Consider the following 21778-nt stretch of genomic DNA (forward strand, 5'->3'; position numbering starts at 1 on the left):
CAAAAAGCGAGACATGGGCTCACCCGCTGGTCTCACCTGACATGTCCTGCGGTGTGTACGCCTATGGGCCGGGACGAAGGATGTTTCTTGATAGGTCGTTCTTCAGTCTCGTCGCTAATGCGTTCCTTTCTTCTGTTTTTTTTTTTCGTTCTTGTTTTTCATTGATTTTCTTATTTCTTCATCTTTTTTACTTTGTTATCCGTCGGTTTTCTTCATCTTATTCTATTTTTACCGATTTTTTATTTTCTTTCATTTTTCTTCGGTTTTCTGTTGTTCCTTTCTCCATACTTATTGTTTTCTTTTCTTTCTTATTTTATTTATTTTATTCCTTTTTTGGTTTCTTGCTTAGTTTTCTTTGTTTTTCTTTTGTTTTTTTGTTGTTCTTCGTTTGCTTATGGGTTTCCGTTTTTCTTCCTACCTGGGATGTTTCTCTTGTCTACTTCTTCTGTTTCTTCGGTTTGCACCGTTTTCTTTGTTTTGCCTTCTTCAACACATGTCTATATTTTCAATACACATTTTATGTATACAATAGGAACATGTTTAAAATACATGATTAACATTTTAAATAATAATTATGTTTGATGACTATTTTTTTCATACATACTGCATAATTTTGGTATATATCAGGACCATTCTCTAATGCATGTTTGAATTTTTCAAAATATATGTTCTTATGTTATAGTTTAATACACTACATTTTTCATAAATATCAGGAACATTTGTATTCATGTTTAATTTTTTTGAAATAGATGATTGTCATTATTAATATTTTGTGGTTGATGATTTAAGATTTTCATATACATTGTACATTTGTGGTATATTAGGAACATTTTTCCATACAAGTTTAACATTTTTAAGTATATGATGAACTTTTTTATGCATAATTAAGATTTTTTCAATTCCTTGATTAACACTTTTTAAATACAAGATCAACTTTTTTCATACACATTCGTAAATAGTAGAACCAATTAATGTTTTTCCTCTGTGATTATTAAATTAAATAAAAAGGAAAATCCTGAGGTAAACTCATTGACCGTAAAATGGAGGAGTGATCAACTAGTCACTTGAACGATAGCAATAACTCTACAAATAAGAATCTCCAAGTCGTCCTTGCAAGTCAATGTTGATCGGTTCTTGTCCATTCTTTCGCTGCCACCAAGTTGGTGAGCTGTCAATTATCGCTTCGCTAGAGATATTTTGATCACCACTTGTTTTCATTTTATTTCCCATTTCACTATATATTGTATAGGTATGGAGCTGAATTTTCTTCCCCGGTCTACATCGCAGTCAGTACATGTTTGTGTAGACGTGAGGAGTTTCCATGTCGTCTTCTTACTCCCTCTTCTTCCCTGCCTCTCGGGCCATATGCGACAGCCCATCCTGTGGTGGCTAACCATAGGGAGAAGATTAAGGTCCGTCCCATCTGCACGGTGGGAACACAAGACAAGCAGAGCTCGATCAACAACTGAAGGTTAAGCTTTTTTTTTTGCAGGGGACTGAAGGTTAAGCTCATCGACGCCACTGCCAGGTACAGTGACACATCGTGAGCTAATTGTCCAGTTAATGTGCAATCCGGCAGGAAGCATACATATTGATAGGTTCCCTCGAAGGGCTTAGGCCCTTTCAGTGCTCCATGATGTACAGATGCTTAGCATGCCACATAGGCAATAAATCTGATGTAGCAAGGTAATTAAGAGGAGAGAGAGGGCTTTGGTGATCCCAGAAAAAACCAATGCCAAGCGCGCGGACCTATGTAAAACACTTAAATGAAAGGAGGCTGCCCTATGCATGAGAGAGTTTGGTTGTTGAACAATTAAATGTAGTAAGCTTAGCACCAACAAAATAAGCACCTATGCATTGTGCACTTTAGTTGCTAAACTCTTTAATGCATTTAGCACCTCATCTAAGCGCCAATGCATTGGAAGTAGCCTTACATTTCGGACGCCTTTGCTATTCGTGTGGACGTCAAGACCAATGGAGCAAGCATGAGTTGGCAACGCAAGCTCAGTGCAACGGCGGTGTGCCGGGCTGCCGATGGTCGATCGATCTTGTCCGTCTCGTATATGCTTGCGTCTATAATGAAGAAAAAAAAACATGGTCAGCACTATTGACTCTAGCTATATCATCCACACGTCTTAGAGACCTTGTAGATAGACAATCCGACTCCCGACGTTATTGCGGTCCTAGTCCAAGATTCCAGAACGCAAGTGGCAATGCAAAGATTAGTCGTCAGTTTCGTGTGCCTCCATTTTCCAATTGTTTGGCAAGGACGTACGTACTTATCTGTCAATGCTTCTTGCATCCTCGGCCTCCCATTCTCTTCTTCTTTATCTTTAAGCTTGCATTTCTCTCATGTAAGAAATGGCTACGAAAATTTGGTCGATTCTGGATCATTAACCGGAAATATCACCATATAATTTCTCTTCTTTTCTCGCCATAGTCCCTTCTCTTGCTCACCCTCTTCTCCATTGGTACTAACCGGAAATATCTGCCTTTGGAAGGGCCCTCTCCAGTTTAGTCAAGGGTAATGGTTTCTCTGTTCCTCTATCCTTTTGCTTGATTTGCGTCTAAGAACCTGCTAGCTGCTTCCATTTTCTTTTGGTTTTCTTCGCTAGTTTGATTTTCATCTTGCTGTGTTTGTTGACGTCATGAAACTAATTACTCTTTTGAAGGTTATTACTTTGCCAATGGTAACAATATGGATTTTATATCCTCTTAATTAGCTAATTTGCTGCTGCTCTTGCCACAAACAAATGAAGATGGTGCTAGTGCTATGCACCTCATCAAGTAGGTCAATATGAGATTTTCAATCCTGACATAACAATACCTGAGCTTCTGAGTCAGAGTACATGTAAGAAGAACAAGGTATACCAACATATTTATTCTTTTGTTTTAATCATAAAAAATTCTTTGTGAAAGTTATGCATATATACAACGTTTCTGCTTATCTGACACAATTTCTGTGTTATTAAGATTATTGGGACATGAAGGCTCGTCTTAGCAGCCAGCCGGAGATATAGGTACTATGGCGAGCAATTTACAGAACAAAAGTCCACTGACACGGGAGTTTCCACTCGAGTTCTTACAAAGTATTACGAATAACTTTTCTGAGGACCGCATAATTGGCGAGGGTGGGTTTGCAGTAGTTTACAAGGTGCGATTTTTAATTACATTTTATATTTTCTTACCTGATCTGCTACTGCGAACTTCAAGTACCCATGTGCCACATGAAGAACAAATACTTAACAGGGAGTATTGGACAATGGGGAAGAGATTGCCCTGAAAAAGCTTACTCACACAGGGACTGAAGACACAAAATTTGCAGATGAGTTCAATAACATTGTTAGGGCGCGTCATCAAAATATTGTACAGTATGTTGGCTACTGCTATCATCCAGGTAGATGGATTGAGCACAATCAACAATATGTTTTTGGTCATGAGCCAACAAGAATTCTCTGCTTTGAATATTTGCACGGTGGAGACCTTGGGAGACACCTTTCTGGTATAACCCGCTACTAAGACTATCTTATTTTGCATGAAAAGAAACATTAATTATACCTAGTTTAAGACCTTTTTCAATCTCTCAATTGATGCCTTTGAATATGTTCCATGTTTATTTCAGCAGAAGAGCAGCCATGCGGACTTGATTGGCAGACATGCTACAAAATAATTCGGGGAGTGTGTGCAGGTTTGAAGTATCTTCATAGCGTAGATATTTACCATCTAGACTTAAAGCCAGCAAATATATTGCTGGACAACAACATGATGCCGAAAATAGGAGATTTTGGTATATCAAGAGTCTTACCTTCATCAAAAACCATTACCACCAAACCAGGAACATTGATAGGGACAATGTGAGTTGGTGCCTGATGAGAAGTAACAATTCCAATATAATGTGTTGAAACTTAATTGTGGATACGATAACATGCAGGGGATTCATGCCACCAGAATATATTGACAAACAAGAAATCTCATCAAAATATGACATGTTCAGTTTGGGTGCTATACTCATACAAATAATGGCAGGACGCAAGAACTACTGCGATTGTGGAAGTGTTCCTTCTGAAAATTTCATTGATCTTGTAAGAAAAAAAGATCAAACTCATGAATACTCTTCTTTTCATAACATTATTTTCTGTCTTATTCTTTCTCGGTACATGTATGCCACATGCCAACATTTTGTTTGACTTTTTAGGTATGTGAAATATGGCGAAAAAAAGTACATCCAGCAATGTGGTCACACACATGGAAAGAAGTTAAGGCATGCATCAGAATAGCATTAAGATGTCTGGAGTATGACCGACATAAAAGGCCCACTATAAGAGAGGTCGTCGATGAGCTTAATAGGATCGATATTGAAGACATCGTTGATGAACTTGATAGGATTGATATTGACATTTCTTCAGTTAGAGATGAGGTATTGAATGAATAGTGATATTTTCGCACTAGCTATTGAGACATTTTTTTAAGAAACAATAAAACTACATAGTGAAAATCATTATTTCTGCACATTAAAGTATTATGGTTTCTAGGGGGGTTATAGATGTAGTCCCTCCCTTACTGTTTATATGGCTTGCACATATTTCTTGAACATCAATTTGACCAATGAAATATGGTCAAATTAATGAGTTAACAATAATGTGCAAGCCTTGTTTACCGGAAGAGGGGGTAAGTAAGAGGATAGTTGGATCACTACAAATTTCTCGGCACAACATTTTCGTTGATGACTAAATCGTGAAAAGTTATCCAGGCCAACCAAAATATATCAAATATAGCAAAAATATTTGTCCACATTTGCCACCTAATTATTTTGTGGATACAGCGCTAGTAAGTTTGTTCCATGCAGCAACTTCCAAGCAGTCACTGATCACTGAAATCTGGTTTACGTTCCTCTAAAAATATTGTTCAAGTATAGGATACATAATTTCACAAAATACTGCTTAATCAGAGGCTTCTACGAACATGGACTAAATCCTCTATAATGAATTTTGTTTGTAGGCTATTAACTTACAAAGCAGGGTGGCATTGGCCTATAACCATTACAAGAACTCAGGTAAGTATCTCCATTGATGCAAGATTTTTGCTTTGTTCTCATATTTAGTAACCTCGCACTTTTGGATATGGATCAATGGTGCGGACTCAAAATAGTCTCCTTGGTAAGGTGACATGTTGCTTTTAAGTGCCGAGCTAGAGTGCCGCTTTTAGTTGGTTACCAATCTCGGTAACTAGATGATACCCCGTGCATTGTTGTGAGACTTTTTGCCTTCTTAAGCAGCTTCAAGGAAAAGTGTGATCGAGTGAAATAAAATTAACAACTAAAGATCCAATTAAACATTGATATTTATGTTGAACGAATACAATTTGGTATAAACTTACAAAGACATAGCACACTATGGCATTCCCGCCTTTAATAATCAAGTTAGCTTTGTAAAATCATTGAAATAATTCGAGTGCACTTGGTTGGCCTGTAGTGACTTCAATAGAGGCATTTTTTTGCGGGATAAACTTCCGATCTATTCATCTTCAATCATGGTAGTATAACAAATACTAGAAATAATAAAAATTACATCCAGATCCGTAGACCTTCTATCGACGACTACAAGCACTGAAGCGAGCCGAAGGCGCACCGCTGTCATCGCCCCTCCCTCGCCGGAGCCGGGCAAACCTTATTGTAGTAACAGTCGGGAAGTCGTCGTGCTAAGGCCACATAGAACCAACGCACCAGAACAGCAACCGTCGCCGATGAAGAGTGTAGATAAGAAGGATCCAACCTGAAGACGCACGAACAAAGACGAACGACGAACAGATCCGAGCAAATCCACCAAAGACAGATCCATCGGAGACACACCTCCACATGCCCACCGACGATGCTAGACGCATCACCGGAACGGGGGCTAGGCGGGGAGAACTTTATTCCATCGACAGGGAGTCGCCGCCGTCTCGCCTTCCTGAATAGGACACAAACCCTAACAAACCTCGAAAAAAATCTAAAAACGGAGCCCTCCCGCCGGCAAGTGCCGGGATCCACTCCGCCCTCGTGGACCTAAGGCCACGGGAGACGGGACGGACCGACGCTGGCGCCGGCGGGAGGCAGAGGAACCCTAGCTTTTTGGGTAGGCGGCTGCTGGCTAGGACGTCTCTTCAATAGAGGCATTTATTCACCTGGACGCAAATTTCAAAGCTAGTGTAGCCAAGTAGTAAGCACTGAAAAGGAAATATGGATATATGGCCATATGATATGAGAGGGTAAAGTGAAATAAAATGCGAGCATCAGAACTATACCTAATTTATTTTGGTACGAAGATTTCAAACAGTCTTAAATCAAGGAAGTCCAACCCTCCATGTACCATAACAATTATACTTTGTTGTTCCGATTTAGGAAATCAGATAACACTATCTGACAACAGTCCAAAAGACCAACCAATGAGCATGCATTGCATTACGACATTCACTCATCTATGAACATAATTATGGAAGTGTTGGCAGTAGATAGTCCACAATCCTATATATGGAAGTAAGCACCAACATGCCGAGTGGATTCCAATTTCGGTCTGCCCTGCACCACCTGTAGCCTGTAGGAACAGAGTAAGACCACGTGTAGCCTGTAGGCGATTTAGTGATGGATTAAGGGGCACCCATCACAAATTCACGATCACCAGGGCATTCACCTGATCAACGAATCAACAAAAAGCAACATAGTACTCCCTCTATTTTATAATATAAGATGTTTTTTGACACTACTACATTATGAAACAAAGGAGGTAGTAAATGAGGACACCACCAACCCAAGCATAGGAGATTGTAGGCAGCAATACCTGGGAGCGCTGGAGCTTGGAGAGCTAGTAGGAGCCGAGTAAGGCGTACAACAACAGGGGCTGGAGAATCGAGACTTGGAGGAGGTGTGGACGGGGAATACGGTGTGAGAGGCGGGCGGGGGTCACGACGTGGGGTGATGGGCCTAAGGAAAACTTGTTGGAGTTGATGGCGACGACCATGCTCAGGGAGGTCGATGTTCACGCATCCTCCAAATTCCCACACGTTGGTGATAAATTCACCCGGAAATTTTAAAAGTGCCCGCGCGCTCATAGGAGAAAACGAGCGGCCGCGCTATCACTCGCATGCATGTATACTTTTTTTTTGTCTGCTAGTGCATGTGATAAGACTGGTCACATCCGAAGAAAAAGAACAGGTCTGTGTAATTATTTTGGGTTTTCAAAATTTTAAAAATCCATATCTTTCAAACCGCGCGTCGAAATTTAGATCCGTTTTCACCATTGGATTCCTCGCGACGAGATCTTTCAAACTAGATCCCACATGGATATGTTTCGACGAATTCTTTTTTATGCCAACTTTGGTGCTATATGGTGCAACTTTAGTACTGCATTGTGCAACTTTAGTATTGTATTGTGCAACTTTTTTTCAAAACCAATTTTTGGAGCTGTATGAGCCAAATTCCTCTGTGCTTGCAACCTAGCAACCATGACAACCTGATGTGCAACTAGTCTACTGCCTGACCAATTACCTAGTAGTTGATGTGCAACCCTTCTCCCTACTCGTGGTCTCGTGGATGTATAGTTTTTCAATATTTGCGCACTCTGCCCCACCTCCACTAGCAACGATATGTGCAATTTAGTCTGTTGTTAAAGCCAACTGTCTATTTAGTCGATGTGCAACTCCTTACCTCTTCCTACTTGTGAATATGTAGTTTTAGTTGGCAAGGGCAACAAACGGTGTTGCACATAGTTTGCTACGCAGCTGGCCGGGGCAACATACAAGGTTGCACATCTCGAAAGTTGTACATCTCACTAGCAGGGGTGGTTTGGACTAGGTGCTAGCAGGAAAATCACACATTTAGGGAAAGTTGCACATCACTGTTAGATAGTTGGCCATGATAGTATCCGAAGTTACACATCCACTACTAGCAGTTGGCCGATGCAACAAATAGTGAAAGCACATCCACGGGCATGAGGACTGTTGCACATCAACTGCTAGGTAGTTGGCGAGGACAACAGACGAGTTGCACATCTCACTAGAAATAAATAGTTTGGGGGTGGAGGTGCCATTAGTAACAATTGCATTCACGGGTAGGCGGAAAGTTGCACAACCACTGTCAGCTAGTAGCACATCAACTCCTAAGTAGTTGCACAAAATGAGGGACTAAATTGCACACAAAAATTCACCGAAACATGCCCATGCGGGATCTAGTTTCAAAGAGCACGTCACAAGGGTTCCAAAAGTGAAAACGGATCTTAATTTCGACTGCGGTTTGAAAGTTATAGTTTTTTAAAATTTGTAAATCGTGAATTAAATGATAGAAAACCATCCATGCATATGAAGTAAAAAAGGACACAGTCGGATGCATGTGGACCATTTAATACACATGTTGGTGGGCTATTTCCTGTCTAACTAGTTGGGACCAGGGAATCTTTCCTAATCAAAGACAATGGGACAAACACTTACCAAAAACTACCGGCTGCCACGGAGCGCTAGTGAGCCAACGGCTGCTCGCTAGACGCGTCCTAAATTCATGGGTCTGAGCGAAGTTCCACATGAGTTTCCTTGATCAGTAAAGAGACACGACTAGACATGGCTCTCGCGAACCCGCCTGCGCGGTCGGCGCCGCCGCCCTGATCTCCCTTCTCCGGCCTCCCCTGCACCTGCCCGGTCCAGATCCGACATCCTCTCCATGTCGTCTTGCAGCCCACGTGCTTCTCCTCGCAGGGTGGCACCAAGGCTGCTCATCCACGACCTCGGTCCACATCTGCTCCTTGAAAATACCCCCAGAAGGGAGAGCGACACTGAAGACGTTGTCATCATCTGATCCGGGAGACCCAGATCTAGGGTCCCCCACCTCGAAGCAGGCAGGGCAAGGTGACGACGATTGCAACAATGATGTGTTCGACAAGAAAACGATGCCTAAGACGCTACCATCGTCCGCCATGACAAAAATGGGCACGGTTTTCATCAACAGTCACGCCACTCAGAATCAGCAGCTGGTTGAATCCGCGTGGAGCCGCAACATGGACGCATGCGCAGCCGCCAGAACATCGGCAAGGAACTCGATCATCCCTCACCAGTCCCTCAACGCGCTGCCGGCTGGCCACGAGCTAGACCGACGACTGGTCTGTGAGGGAATCATATCCATTAAACACTATCGCCAACCATCGCCAGAGTAGGCCATGGAGGCAACAGCCGCCGTCGCACAACCAAGGGATGCTGCCCTGGCCGCCGTGCACAATCTCCTCGCTGGCAGCGCCCTACCTGCGACTAGCTGCCCCGGCACCTTCGGTACCGGGCCACCGCCATGGTAATCAACGCCAGCGGCAGCAGTAGAAGGAGGGTTCAAGATCAGCGACTTCTGGCGGTGCTAGGGTTGGGCCCTTGACGTCACCCTAGGAAGCGACGCGGAGGTACATGTGGGTGGAGGAGGGGATCGAGTGGAGGTCTGGAGGAGGGTAGTGGCGGGAGGAGGAAGAGATTGGGAGGAGGAGTAGGAGGAGGTGTAACGCCATGGTCATAGCCACCGGTTCCCGACCGTTATGCCTGGTTGGACTATCCCCACAAACCAAAACTAGTCTTTTCTGCGTACTTTGTACTTACTCATACGCACCCGGGAGCAACTTCCCTGTCGGTCACCCATCCTCAAATCGCTCCAAAGCCAAGCATGCTTAATTTTGGAGTTCTTTGTGGATGAGTTCACGGAAAATAAGGAATTCCTTATGGATATCAGTATTCTATCATTCCTATTGAGTCAGGCTCTCACATACACCTCCAGTAGAAGCAACTGACGTCTTCGTCGGCCCATCAGGAACATTCCCTCTTGGCACAAGTATTTGCGTCTAGTCCGGCACTTGTCTCATGATGTGTACCACAACAGACCACATGCCCACGCACCTGACCCACACATGTTCGTTTAACCATGAGGGTTGGCTCTGATACCAATTGTAATACCCCAGTCATAGCCACCGGTTCTCGACCATTATGCCTAGAGGGATCTTGACAATAATCCTCAACAGACCAACACTAGTTTTTTTTGTGAACTTTGTCCTCACCCATACACACCTGGCAACTTTCTGGTCAGTCAGCATCCTCAAATCGCTCCAAAGCCAAGCACGTTTAACTTTGGAGTTCTTTACGAATGAGCTCCCGGAACAGAAGGAATTCCTTGCTGATAGGAGTAGTCTATCATTCCTATTAAGCCAGGCTCTCATAGGAGGTCTGGAGGAGGCGGCGATGGGAGTAGGGAGGAAGCCCTCGTGAACCTCCTTTGAAGGCGGGTATTCTATATTCCTCAAGGATTCGTCTGTGATGCGGGAAAGTTTTTATACACAAAGCACTATATACATTGCACAAATCACATATAAGAAAAATCATACAACTATTTATCATTAATTACCATATATTCAGCACAAGAGATTTATAGTCACAAGCTAAATTGAAATGGCTTGATCCTCTCGGACAACTCCTCACTTTGGAATTTTATCACGCCCAACAAGATAAACCTCTTTGGGCATCTCCAACGCTGACCTCAAACCATCCGCAACCGTTAGGACCATGTTGTACGGACGTGTGTTTCCATCCAACGCAGTCATGCATTGGTCCGCAGGCCGGTCCGGATGTGCTTTTCCCGCGTCATGCATCGGTCCGCAAACCGGAGACAAAGTGGGGGGAGTGGTGTTTGTGGGCATCTAAATCGCTGATAAGTTCGCGTCTTGCAACCGTGGCCCACCCAAGACCATCCTCCCTCGCCCGTGTGCGTTCCTTCCTGTGGCCAGTTGCCCGCATTCATGCCGCTGTCGAGCGGCCACTCTGCATTGACGATGGTCCCGAGCTGACGTGACCTCTCACTGCAGGCATTAAAACGGCGTGCCGGTGGAGAGAGCGCCGCCTGCTGCACGCCTGGCTGACCTCCTCGCCGCATTTAAACGGGTGTAGACTGCCCGCCTTCCTCCATTAAACCCGCGCATGTGCCTAGAAACCTACTCTGGTGACACATCCATTCGCTAGTCGGCTGGCACTAAATACAATGTTGGTTGGCTGTGGGCCTCCACCCACAATTTAAAAGATGCGAGGCGTCTGGAAAAAAATCGCACCCCATCTTCGCTCCCCCATCTCCTCCTTGCACCATTCCCTCCACACTCTCCATGGCATCTGACGAGAAGGAAGAGGAGTTCTCCGGCATAAAACCAGATTATGTGGCCTGCCGAGCCCGCCGGATACGAGCCAGGCAACTTTCTGCTCCACCTCCCTCGCCCTATAGGCCGCTGCAGGCCAGCTTGCGGAGGAGGCCGCTGCAAGCCGGAGCGAGGTTCAGCAACTCGCTGCTCCAACCCAGCTAGCCCATGTGGTGGCGTTTCTCCAGGCCGACACGGGAGGGAGCTCGGCGGCACGGCCATCGTGGCTCCCATGGACGAGGTATTGTTGTACTGCTCCTCCAGTGCCTGCGACCGCACCATCCGCCGACAATGTTGGCGGAACCCCGCCCTGCCGGGGGAGATAGAGACCAGCTTCACGGAGATCGATGACGCGACGGCCAGCACGAAGGCGCCTGCCGCTATCAATGAGGAAAAGTAGAACATGGGAGGCTGTTGTCGCTTGGCTCCCACAAAGGCCACTGCTGACGCATCGCCGACGTGCACAGACGGTGACTTGCCCGCTCGCAGGCCACCATCGCCCCCCATGCCCCAAAAAACAACCCTCATATGTGCTTCATGGAAGGGGAGGGCACCCTTGCCATATCGCTCTGTTGCCACTCCGATGAGAGGCGCTGCAAAACAAGGGGAAGTGGAGGCTACTCTTGCCCTTTGCGCTGAAGGATATACCTACGGGGCTCACGACGGACCGATGAGCGGGCTTCCGGACATGGGAAAGACAAGCGAGATCCGCTGCAGCCGAACGTAGACTAGTTTAGTGTATCCATGTCGTGTGAATGGATATCCGCCGGCTACGGCTGTAGAGTAGTTTTACCTTAGTCCGGTATAGTTTTTAGTTAATCTGAAACATAAATGTTCTCGTCCGGTTTGTATGAATATTATCCGATTTGAATGAAGTTAATCCGGTTTGTTTAGCGATTGAAATGTATGTGCGCAATATTGGATGGCCGGCTCCCGCATCCGTATTCTCGGACCGGTCCACCTATCCACGGATAGATGCGCGAGCAAATTGGCTGGTCAGCATTGGACATGCCCTTAGTTAGTGTAGGATGGTGGGTCAGCGTTGGACATGCCCTTAGTTAGTGTTCATACTGTAGCACGACCACCATGCTTCTGGAACACTGTTGTTCTTGTAGCACGATGTCATCACGAGAAGTGCTTGCAGAGGCCGAGCTCCATTGAGCTCTTTATTTATTTTCAGCGAAAATATTTTTTCCACACCTCAAAAAAATGTGAAAAAAGTATACATGTAGAGATATACTTGTATACATATACAAAATTTCATGAACATATATATTCATATGTGGTGTAGAAAAAACAAGACAAATATACATATTAAAATGGACTTTTTCTTTGTTGTATTTGGGCCAGATTTTTTTTGTGTAACATGCAAAAAATCAAATTACTTGATGAAATTTGATACACAATTGAAGAATATGCATATGTATTTGTAGAAAACAATTTGACATTTTTTGGAACTTTTAAATAAATTTTGATTTTAAAAAAAGCTCCATGGAGCTTGCTCTTTGCAACGCCATTCTCGATGTCATCATCCCTTTGCCTCACCTTAAAGTATTGTGTTTCACACATCCTTTCGTTCAGTGCAAGTGTTGTGGTGCAAAATACAAAATGGACAACTATTTTTAAACATGCATGAACGTGTATACTCAATTGAAATACTACGAAATTTGGTGAGATGATGGTGCACCATGGTCAAGTTGAACATTTGTGCCGCATGCAGGGAAGAAATTGTGAAGTTCTTGCCAGAACCATATAAGCTCATCCAATGGTGGTATGACAATTGTAAATAATCCCAAAATTATTCCCTTCAAGATGCAACTACGAACCAGTCAGAGCTTGGTTATTACAAATGGCATTCCGGAGGAATGAATGGGAAGTTCAGATTATCTTCACCAAATGATTATGTGCTCCACATGGACAACTTCTTTTGCACTGTCATTGTTGTGATAATCATTTTCGGCACTACCAAAGACATTCTTACAGTGTCATGACAGACACTACAAAATACACTCTTATAGTGTCACAACAGCCACAGGAAACCCCGAGACCTCTAAACCCACCCATTCCCCACAAACTCCCGAGAAAACATATGTGGAAAGTGTGAATACTAACAAGTTATTGAAATAGTAACACAAATATCATGCGACAATGTAGGGCCTTGGTCACCCTTCGTATTTTGTATTACTGCTCATACTTTCCATCGCAAACTTAGCCTATAACAAATTAAGTCCTACAAAGAATTTTAAGTTACATTTGCATTTCATAAGTGGAATAATTGAAATATATACCTTGAAGGAGTGGTTACCTTGGGGAAGGGATAGGACCGCGTAGTGGGGCATGGCGGCCCATAGTTCATGGTGGGGACCATCGCATATAAGCTCAGGGAGGGATGGAGAACCCCAACTCAAATTAGGTAGGGTGTCGTTGCAACAAAGGTCAGGCGGCGGGGCCACGCTTCCGGCTAATCCCGAGGCAACAACCATGCACACATCGTTTTCGATAGTGCCAGAGGTGCTACGATGGCCTAGAGAAGGAGATCTTCCATGCAATCTTAAGATCCTTTAGGATCGACAGTGAAGTGCAAAGGTTGTAGAGTAAGACCTAGTGATAGGACATGGTGCGGGCAAGAGCTAAAAATGGAAAATGGATGGAAAATACCAACTAAGCTCCTAGCATGCTTACGATAAAGTGGTTAAAGCATCACAGTTAGCCAGGTACCTATGCCCGCGCTTTGGATGTATAACATTACCTAAGGTACGAGACCTACTGCGATGGTTGTGTAATTGTAGTCGGTAAGCATCTACCACTGCCTATGAAATAAGCCTAATACATACGGGTGTTCGCCAAGCCCGCATGTGATGTTTTTCTAGTCCCACTATGATCTATCATAGATGACCTTAAAATGTGCTCGATTGCGATGGACATCCTATAGATCCATCTCTAACTTGGTTGTCAGGAGCAAGTTTTGCATTTTGCCTTTGGTAGGCCGAAGGACGGTTTTGTAGTGGTGAGTTTGCCATCACTTTTGAAACAAATATATAGACTCAAATCCAAACTCCCTAAAATGTTCCAAATTACCAACTCCTAAAGATGCCCAAGGGCATATGTGTGCAAGCGTTTAGCCAGAAGATCCGGGGCCATCTCTCTCTCTCTCTCTCTCTCCCTCTGTGGTTATGCTATGTCACCATGCCCCCATATATATCAACCTGATAGCTTAATACTACAGTCAATCCAGAGACAATTTTCTTACATATGGGTACTCCAGCTGCTAGACCCGAGCCGAAGAGGTCTTAGCCCTGTGTTTTGAACAACATTGCACACGCCCTAAGGACACCATGTTCCTGAATATGAGGCAACTAAAGTTTCATTGGAGATTAGTGTGCTAGAAGAGGTAAATTATTTAAGTAAAAGTAGAATGCAATCCATGTATGTGCTTTGCTAAATAATGGTTAGTGTACACTATTCGATGAGATGTAAATGTAGACATGCAAGCATCTTCAAATTAATGAATTCTGCGAGTAAAAAATTAGAAAAATTTGGTAATTCATGTTACAATACTAAAAACCCTAGCCATAAACTCTAAAAACATATGTTTTCCTTCCAAAATCTGAGTACTACAAGCGCACCTCTGCTAATTAGATTTTCTCCCTGAAAAATCCAAAAGTGTGAACAACTACATTTTAGGGTTTAGTGTTTTGATTGTTTGAAATATTTGAATGCTTTAATAGTCAAATATTGTGTAATATTCATCCTGGTTTAGTGTACATTATGCCGGAGAGAGAGAGAGAGAGAGAGAGAGAGAGAGAGAGCAGTTTTTCAATAAAAGAACATTTTTGTTATCTTAAAATGTACATCAAGCGGATACAAAACATGATGAGTAATATCCAGCCTCTACTTAACGAGGATGCACGCAGCAAACCAAGAAAAGTATGAGAAAAAAATGTAACAAAACCGACAAATCTGCAATGGTAGAGTCCTATAGACCGGTACTATGCCTATGTGGAAAGTGGTGGTGCATTGTTCTGTAGGTTATTCTGCCACCCATGTTGGCAAAAAAAAACCTGTAGCCGCCTGCTCCAACCGTGTACACACTGGCTTGAACAACGGTTGGTGCTCCGGTCGTTCTAACGTAGACCACGTTCGAAGCAAGTGCGTACAACAAAAAATAACCTGTAGAGGAGAAGCCTTTTTGTCATTAAAAATCAAATCATTTCTACACAGCCAAAGCAACCAAAGTAAGGCATACGCTCCTGAACAAACCCATATTAGCGTTTTGAACCTATTTGAAATGCTGTCCAACCAATGACTAAATATATTGGCAACACTTATGGACGGATATAAATTTGACGCTATTTAGATGGCTAACCATGTAGAACGTGCAAATTTGCATTGGAAAAAGAGATATTTGATTGTCTCATCATAAGCACAAAAGCAACATTGCTTACTTCTTGAGCAGTTGCACCGTGCAGAGAGAAGTAGTATTTGCTTTAAAATTTTACATTAGAACATTGCAGTACCATAGAGCAATATTAATTTATTGTATACATCACGTTGTGATATATTTTTGAGCTCTTTTACCTCCTCAGCTTCGATAGGGGCCCATGCTAGCAGCAGCCAGCTCAATTTCGCTCTTAACCCTATGGACTACGAACACGAGTCCGTCATGAGGTTAATATATTCTATCTCTCCTATTTTCATTTTCAAGAAGATGTGCTTTCTACTTACTCTAGACTTGTCATTTGAATGTCGCAGGAACCCGGAGTCCCATGCTATTGGAGGGCATGCGGATGTGTTGCAGACCAATCAGGGTCACCGCTTCCAGAACCAAAATCTCAGGTTTATCTTCTTGTGAAACACATATGCCATTTGCAATTTTTGAAATAAGAGCATTCTTAATTTAGAAAGCACTTACAGTTACTCATGTTCGTTTCCTTTTTGTATAACAATTTAATGATCAAACTTGTATACTAGAGATGGTGTTATGTCAAGAAAAATATTTTATTTAAAAACAAGGGAGAGTATTAGCATGTACCTTAAGCATATGCTAGGCGTTAATGACAAGGGATTGCAATTTTTTGCGCCAATATGTTAACTCCTTTTATGCACTCATGAGTGAAACTTTGTCGATTCCACATCTTATCATTTTGATATCGGTGTAACAATCTACGCAAAGCCGACAAAAATCGTATCGAAAAACTAAATATAAAAGGCAATTTTTTTATGGTGTCCTGATTGTTCAGATACTGCAAATTCACCTATCCAAAATTTTCAATCTATTTCAATACTTTTTTGCAAGGGTTGAAGGGGAAAGCATTAGCTCTATCCTTAATATGACTCTCTCACGCATGGATGCTGCTGGGATGCTACAAAACCTCTCGACTCAAAATAAAGATCAAAACATGGATAAAATGAAAGATGACTCAGATCGGTCGGACTGTCTAAACTCCCCGGAGCAAACACAACCTAGGTGGTTTGACTAACGTTTTGGCACATTACACTACATATATCAAATTGAATGTGTCTTCTTACTCCGGCATTCAAGTTCCCTTTCAAGGGAGAATGATGTACCATGACACTTTCTATTTTGCTGAGCTCTGGTTTGGTCTCTAGTTCTACGTGCTAAAAATACGCTCCAAGCACAAGATAGAAAATTTCAAAGTGGAGGAATCAACCACTCCTAGGGATGGATATGATTTAGAATTTTGTATTTTTGTGTGGAGATTTGAAAGTAAATCACAGTGTTGCAACATAAGAACTTGCAATGATAGCTTAAAAGCTTGCTAACATAACAATGCAATGAATTGGAACATCATAACTTACCATATCATGGTAAGGCATAGTTAGCGACTGGTGGACTTTTGTGGTGTGTTTATTTTATAATAGGCTTTGATAACTTAGTAATAAAGTAAGCAAGGGCGAGTTAAAAAATCACTAATTCTGGGATACAATCTCACCAAAGGTGCCGATGTATACAAGACGGCTCCCAAGTTGGTTAGTAGCCCTAGTTCTGTTTTTTTAGGGTTATACCGAGACATACTATAATGGCAGTTACAAAGTGATTTAGGGAGTTGGTGGGAAACTCGATGGGTACTAGGAACACAATTAAAGCAATGTCCGTAGGACTGATTAGCGATTCTATCTCTATTGTTTGTAAAATTATGTGTGTTCCTTGTGTTCCCGTGTGTGTTTGTGGTGGTGGGAGTGGTAAGTCTTTAGGCATACTCCCCGCAAGGTATCTTCTAAGTCCGTAAACCCCGCATGGGCTCCTTTCTTATGGTCATTTACATATACTAGAAAAAATGTGTGTGCGTTGCAATGGGAGAAACAAATCCTTGCATGCCACTTTTCCTCCAAACATGAAACTGGCATAGCAGAGTATTCGGCTACATAGTCACAAGAAAGAGTAGACATGTGTACAGATACGGGGAGGCAGTGGTGGTGTTGGTAAGATCGAACGATGTGGGTTAGAATAATGGGGTACAACATCCTCATTACCTTGCTCCCCCTCTCCCATTCTTCTTCCTCCCGCGACCTCCGTTCCTCTTCCTCCTCTCGAGGCCATCCCAGGGTTCAAGACCCTCCCACCTTCACTTCCACCTCTACCACTTGCATCTCCTCCCCATCTAATCCTGCTCTCGAGCCTCCACCTCCACATCTAATTGTTGCTTCGGATCCTCCTCGGCCTACAATAGGTCGGTCGACCTCCCTGCCACCCAAGACCCCTTGGTCCTTCTGTTCCATCACATCCGGCAATCCATCATTGTCGCCCCAAAGTTTGGATCAACAAAAAGAATAACAATCACGTTTTTAAAAAAAAAATCACATTTAAAAAATGTTCACCGTACATAAAAAGCATGATAACTGTGCATAAAAAATGTTCACCATGTATAAAAAATGTCCTTTGTGTATAAAAATGTTCATCATTCAAAAAACTGTTCACCATACATTAAATTGTTTGGGAATTGAAATGTGTTCACAATTTCTTTGAAATTTGTTGTTCATGTTTTCGAAATTTTGTTCACATTTTCAAAAAAAAAACATCACGTTATACTTTATTTTTCAATTTCATTCACTTTTTAAAAAATTGTTCATTTTTTCAATTTTTGATCAATTTTTCAGAAAAACAATTCACGTTTTAATTTTTGTTTCCAATTTCGAAACTTGTTCAGTATTTCAAACACCATTCACATTTTTTTAGAAATTCCTTTTTACTCTTTTCCAACATATGGTTGACAAATTTCTGTTTTTAATCTGCCGCTGTATTTGGATCATAAATGTTCGCGCTGTTTGTTATTAGCTTACAAGCAGCAGCTTAAGTTTTTTTCATGGTGGGCCAGAAGCTAACTCGACCCAGGCGAGCGATGAACGAACAGACCGAGGTGGGCGGACGACGATGTACGAAGCTTATTTTTTTGACAAAAAATTGGAAGAAACAATCCTCCTTTTAATATTAGGTATAGATAAGATATAGAAATACGGTAGTATGATTATCGAATTTTTTTTGTAAGAACTTCCGATTTCTTCATAATAACTTCTGATTTATTCATCAATTGTCAATGCAAACATCAGAAGAAAAAATTACATGCACGTCCATGGACCATCTAGCGATGACTACAAACACCGGAGCGAGCCGAAGGTGCGCCGCTGTCATCTCCCCTCCATCACCGCAGCCGGGCAAATCTTATTGTAGTAGACTGTCCGGAAATCTTTGTGCTAAGGCCCGAGAGGATCGACGCACCAGAACAACAACCACCGTCGATGGACGAGAGTTTTCACGGCCTCGGTACTCTCGGCCTCGGTTTAGTATATAGACGAGAGTTTTCACGGCCTCCGCCCAAAAGTACAACAACATCCCATGCTTTTGAGCAAGCACCTCGCCATCTTGACAACCGTTTGGTTGTGCCTCTTGACACAACTCTGTTTTGCTGAGGTGGATACCGTGCGGTGGCGAAGTGTGTGGCATTGTGCCCCTCGCAGTACTCCAGGAACTCACTGGAGTTAAACTCACCGACACGGTCCGAGCGAAACGGCCCGCGGCTTGCACTTCCGACGCCTCAGCCATGACCTGGATATCTCTTTTTTTGTGGGGAATGACCTGGATATCTATAAGAGAAAATTCCTTATATAATACTGTTCTAAATTTTGATTCCCTATCTGACACTGGAAAACTTTTCCTTCCCTATATAACACTGCGCCTAAATTTTATGCCCTTTACGACACTTCCGTTCATTTTAAGCCTTAAAAATGTTAAATGACACCTGAAAAGACCTATTTGCCCTTCATATGGCATGTGACCAAAAATATGCCCTTCAACTGATGGCAGCTGATACGAACGATGCATAGAGATAGAGTCCCTTAGCTCGGACAGGCAGGGGTGCAGGCGCCGTTGGCGGTCGGGGTTGACGTACACATCGAAGCTGGCTTTGAATTCTCACATCAAAAACTAACTAGTTGATCGATTCAGCCACTGGCTAGACACGCATGTACAGGACGCTGATGGCTGATCCCCACATGCGAGAAACACATGCACGTGAGTCATGAGTTGATGCCCACAAGAACGTGTCGTTCGTGTTTTTGGTGCAGGAGTGGCGGTTGAGCCGCACTGGTGACGCTCGGTGCTAGTTAGGTTCCTCTACTACGTACTCCTTCCGTAAAGAAATATAAGAGTGTTTAGATCACTAAATTAGTGATGTAAATGTTCTTATATTTGTTTACAGAGGGAGTATATCAGTACACGTCCAACTAGAATCGATCCACATGCCTGCCTGCTTGATTCTTGATGTGTACTCTCTCCGTAAACTAATATAAAAGCGTTTAGATCACTATTTTAGTAATCTAAACGCTCTTATATTAGTTTACAGAAGGAGTCTCGTTCTAGCCTCATGCGGAACCCATTTGCTCGAAAAGTTCTCGAGCTAACCTTGTACGGCTGTACGCCGGCAAGCACTCGGATACAACGCCACAAAACGAGTCGGCCTGATACACCATATAAGGGGCAAATAGGACTTTTCAGGTGTCATTTAACACCGTTAAAGTTAAGAATAGACGAAAGTGTCGTAAAAGGCATAAAATTTAAACTTGATGTTAAATAAGAAAGAAAAAGTTTTTCAGTGGCAACAAATTTTAAGACAGTATTAAATAAGGATTCTCTCTATCTATAAAGCGCTCGAATGCCTCGTCTTTGGACTTCAAGGGCCCCAACCACATATATCGGCCATAATCATCCATGACTAGCAAAATATACTTGTTGCCTCCGGGAGTCATCGGCGTAATAGGCCCGCACAGTTGAGTATGTACGAGCTCCGGGCCGTACTCTGCTCGGTACGCCGTGGCTTGAGGAAATGGCGCATGGTGTTGTTTCCCAAGCGTGCAGCCGTTGCAGTACTTCTCGACGAGATCAATGATGGGCATGCCGCACACGAGCTGCTTGGTGGACATGGCCCATGCGTGCATGCCACCGCCATGTCGTGTCATCGCCCTGCGCCATCAGACATGTCGGGGAGTCAATGGTGAGCACCCCGTGTACAACCATTTGTCTGTCCGCTTGATGCGTGCCAACATGCGCACGCACAGGGTCTCAGATCCACATGACCCCGCTCTTAATGGTCATCATGCAACCGCCCTCGTCCTGCTGCCCCACGGAGATGATGTTATTTCGCGGACTGGGGATGAAAAAGATGCCAATGAGTGTGCGCTAGTTTCCTCTTTGGCAGTGAAAAACCACAGAGCCGCGCCCTCGGATTACCACGAGTGACCCACCATTGAATTTGACTGTGCCATGCACGGTTTCGTTCAAAGACGCAAAGACATGCCTCTCGCTGGTCATGTGGCTGCTTGTGCTGGTGTCAAAGAACCACACATCGTCCAGCGAGGCCACAGGAATCACCTTCTCCTCGTTGAGATATACCTCTTGGGGCGCGACGATCTGTGATGGTGTGGCATCCGTGATCATGACCATGAGGAGGCCCTGATCGTGCTCGTCGCCACCACGCGCAAGATTGGCTTGCTCCTGTTGCCCATTCAGCTCCTGCTCCCGCAGGTACGTCCTGCATTCTTTCTTCCAATGCCCGATTTTGCCACAATAGTGGCACTTCCCTTCTTCTTCCTACCGGATCCACTGTATGTATCGCCGCCGTCGTCACCTACCACGGGCTTGCCCAGCAACCTCCCTTTTCCGTCCCGCCAGAGGACGAACTATCTGCGCGCTGCTGTTGACGCGCGGCCACTCCTCTTCAGTGAGGAGGAGGTGGCCGGTGGAGTGGGTGGCATCATCGAGTTCATAATGATCCCACACACCGAGCATGATCGGTGAGCTCATCTATCATCATCGTCTTCAGATTGATGAGAGACTCAATGGCCATGGCCATCCGGCGGTACTTGCATTGTGCGACACGAAGAAACTTCTGGACCGCCTTGTGCTCAGTCACCGGGTCGCGATATAGCTCCAGGTCAGCAACTACCCAAGTGAACCGCAACACGAAATCTTCAATGGAATCACCATCCTTGAACCGGAGATCTTTAAATTCCTGGTGATCCACCGAGAAATATGGAAGACCCGATGAAAACCAAGTCAAAACTCCTTATAAAAAGTCACCATTTCTCAA

At 43.5% G+C, this 21778-nt stretch overlaps 1 protein-coding gene across 8 annotated transcripts in view; it reads left to right on the forward strand.

Annotated features, from left to right (window-relative positions):
- The first annotated feature begins 2205 nt into the window (after nt 1–2205).
- LOC123123775 (putative disease resistance protein RGA4) overlaps nt 2206–21778 on the forward strand; it is a 27979-nt gene continuing 8406 nt past the window's right edge. Inside the window, exons 1-10 of one of the 8 annotated variants that reach the window (XM_044544383.1) lie at nt 2206–2524; nt 2673–2865; nt 2974–3154; nt 3250–3502; nt 3623–3688; nt 4027–4082; nt 4196–4417; nt 4999–5053; nt 15761–15842; nt 15927–16010. In XM_044544383.1, coding sequence (XP_044400318.1) covers nt 3026–3154; nt 3250–3502; nt 3623–3688; nt 4027–4082; nt 4196–4417; nt 4999–5053; nt 15761–15842; nt 15927–16010 — 947 coding nt within the window. In that variant the 5' untranslated portion in view covers nt 2206–2524; nt 2673–2865; nt 2974–3025. Of the gene's footprint in view, nt 2525–2672; nt 2866–2973; nt 3155–3249; nt 3503–3622; nt 3855–3931; nt 4083–4195; nt 4418–4998; nt 5054–15760; nt 15843–15926; nt 16011–21778 lie in introns of all 8 variants that reach the window. The other 7 variants (XM_044544384.1, XM_044544385.1, XM_044544386.1 and 4 more) reach the window with 7 other exon arrangements.

This window comes from Triticum aestivum, chromosome 5D, assembly GCF_018294505.1.
Source record: "Triticum aestivum cultivar Chinese Spring chromosome 5D, IWGSC CS RefSeq v2.1, whole genome shotgun sequence".
Lineage (NCBI taxonomy): Eukaryota > Viridiplantae > Streptophyta > Magnoliopsida > Poales > Poaceae > Triticum > Triticum aestivum.